This window comes from Volvox carteri, assembly GCF_000143455.1.
Source record: "Volvox carteri f. nagariensis unplaced genomic scaffold VOLCAscaffold_637, whole genome shotgun sequence".
NCBI lineage: Eukaryota > Viridiplantae > Chlorophyta > Chlorophyceae > Chlamydomonadales > Volvocaceae > Volvox > Volvox carteri.
In genome coordinates this window covers 1-1,568 of record NW_003308141.1, presented here as the reverse complement: position 1 = coordinate 1,568, position 1,568 = coordinate 1, and the positions used below count along the sequence as shown (strand labels likewise).

General features: G+C 63.8%; 1 protein-coding gene across 1 annotated transcript in view; it reads right to left on the bottom strand.

Moving 5' to 3' along the window:
* VOLCADRAFT_108744 (uncharacterized protein) overlaps positions 1 to 1,418 on the bottom strand; it is a gene marked incomplete at both ends in the record, with an annotated part of 6,186 nt that extends 4,768 nt beyond the window's left edge. The window contains 4 exons of the mRNA XM_002959727.1: positions 3 to 219; positions 372 to 567; positions 757 to 905; positions 1,063 to 1,418. Of these exons, the coding sequence (XP_002959773.1) occupies positions 3 to 219; positions 372 to 567; positions 757 to 905; positions 1,063 to 1,418 (918 nt within the window). The remainder of the gene's footprint in view (positions 1 to 2; positions 220 to 371; positions 568 to 756; positions 906 to 1,062) is intronic.
* Between the last annotated feature and the right edge of the window lie 150 nt (positions 1,419 to 1,568).

The window sequence follows — 1,568 nt, the reverse complement described above, 5'->3', positions numbered from 1 at the left end:
ACATTGTAGCCGCCCGGCCCCCGAGCCTTGAACTGCGCGATGTAGAGGGCCTCCATCTTTTGGGCCAGAGCAGGATTGGCGGTGGACATGAGGCGCGTGAGGGTGAAGTGGTCTCGGAAGGGTTGGTAGTGGCGGGCGTCGTCCTTCATCCGGCTGGGTGGGTTGCGGGCATGAGCTTGGAAGCGCCGTTGAGGGTCCCGGGACTGGCCGACGTACACCCTGCCGGTCGGTGCGCACGTGATGGTATATAGTCACGTGCGGGCGGGGGCACTGGAAAGTGGCTCGGGGGGGCTGGTTGTGGCTCGCTTGGCTGGCATGGTGGTGGCCAGGAGGGCGCCCGACGCTCGCGCCTGCTGCGCGGCCGTCAGCACCGAGAGCGCGAAGTCTTGGTCCGCCTTGAGGACGTGCCCGCGTCCATGCCGTAATCATAGATCAGCGCAATGGCGGTATCCGCCCGCAGGCTGCCGGCAGCCGCGATCCACAGCTGCATGATTGTGGCGTGCGTGGCCGTCGCTTTGTCCGGCATGTCGCCCTCGTGTATTTCTGCCGTCACGTTGTACAAGAACGCTGCACGGGCATGGAGGGAGGGAGGGTGGATGTGAGGTTGGCGGGATGGCGGGGCGGAAGTGGAGGCATGCAGGGGCGGGGCGTGACAGATAAGGATGCTGTGGCCACATGGCCGGGCAGTTGGAAAGCGGGCACGGGGGACGGCAGCTGGCGCAAGCGAGCAATGGGCAGCAAGGTAGGATGTCTTACTGCTGGCGGGCTTGGCGCCGTGCTGCGCCTGGAAGTCGTCCCTGTACTTTCGGCCCTCGGCCAGGAGCACGTTAAACTCAGTGTTGGTGTGGGTTGCGTGCAGGACGTCCTCATCGTGACATCCCATGCTTCCCAAGAGCAGTTGCTGCCTGACGGTTCGAGGGGCAGCAGCAGGGCGTGTCAAGATGGTGGATGCATGGGACAGCCAGAGAGGCGCGTGGGTGCGCAGCAGGGACGGCATGCGTTCTGTTCGGTAGGGTGCGGCACGGCAAGGCGGCTACTAGTACCGGAAGATGAGGCGCTTACTTGAAGGTGAGCGGCCGTTTCGGCACCCCGGCCGGCGAGGAGCGATCGCGGCCTCCGCCGGTTGGCGATGCTGCTGCTAACTGCGCCCACAGGTCAGCTATGTTGATGGGCGGCTTGGCTGCGGCGCCGGCAGAAGAGCCCGACGGCAGGCTCGGCGAAGGCGTGCCGTAAGCGCCCAAGTTGACGGGCGAAAGGGTCTGAGGTGGGACTTGTGATTGGCGTGCCATTTTCGGAGGGCTTGCTGCTGATGGATCGCTCCGTCGGCGTGCTGTACGTGATACCACCAGGTGTGGCTGCACAACACCGAAGCAGCTCACGGGCTGGCAGAAGCCGGGGGTCAAGCCGCTGTCTGACATGTGTTAGTCTGACATTGTCTGTCAAAGTCTGAGGGTGAACTTAAACTCCGACAGAGTGTGCTAAAGTCTGACTTGTGTTGTGCCCTTGATGCTGTGATGTGCAGGTTGCACTGACGCGGGACGTCGTCTTCAGGTGCAGGTGTGCCTGCA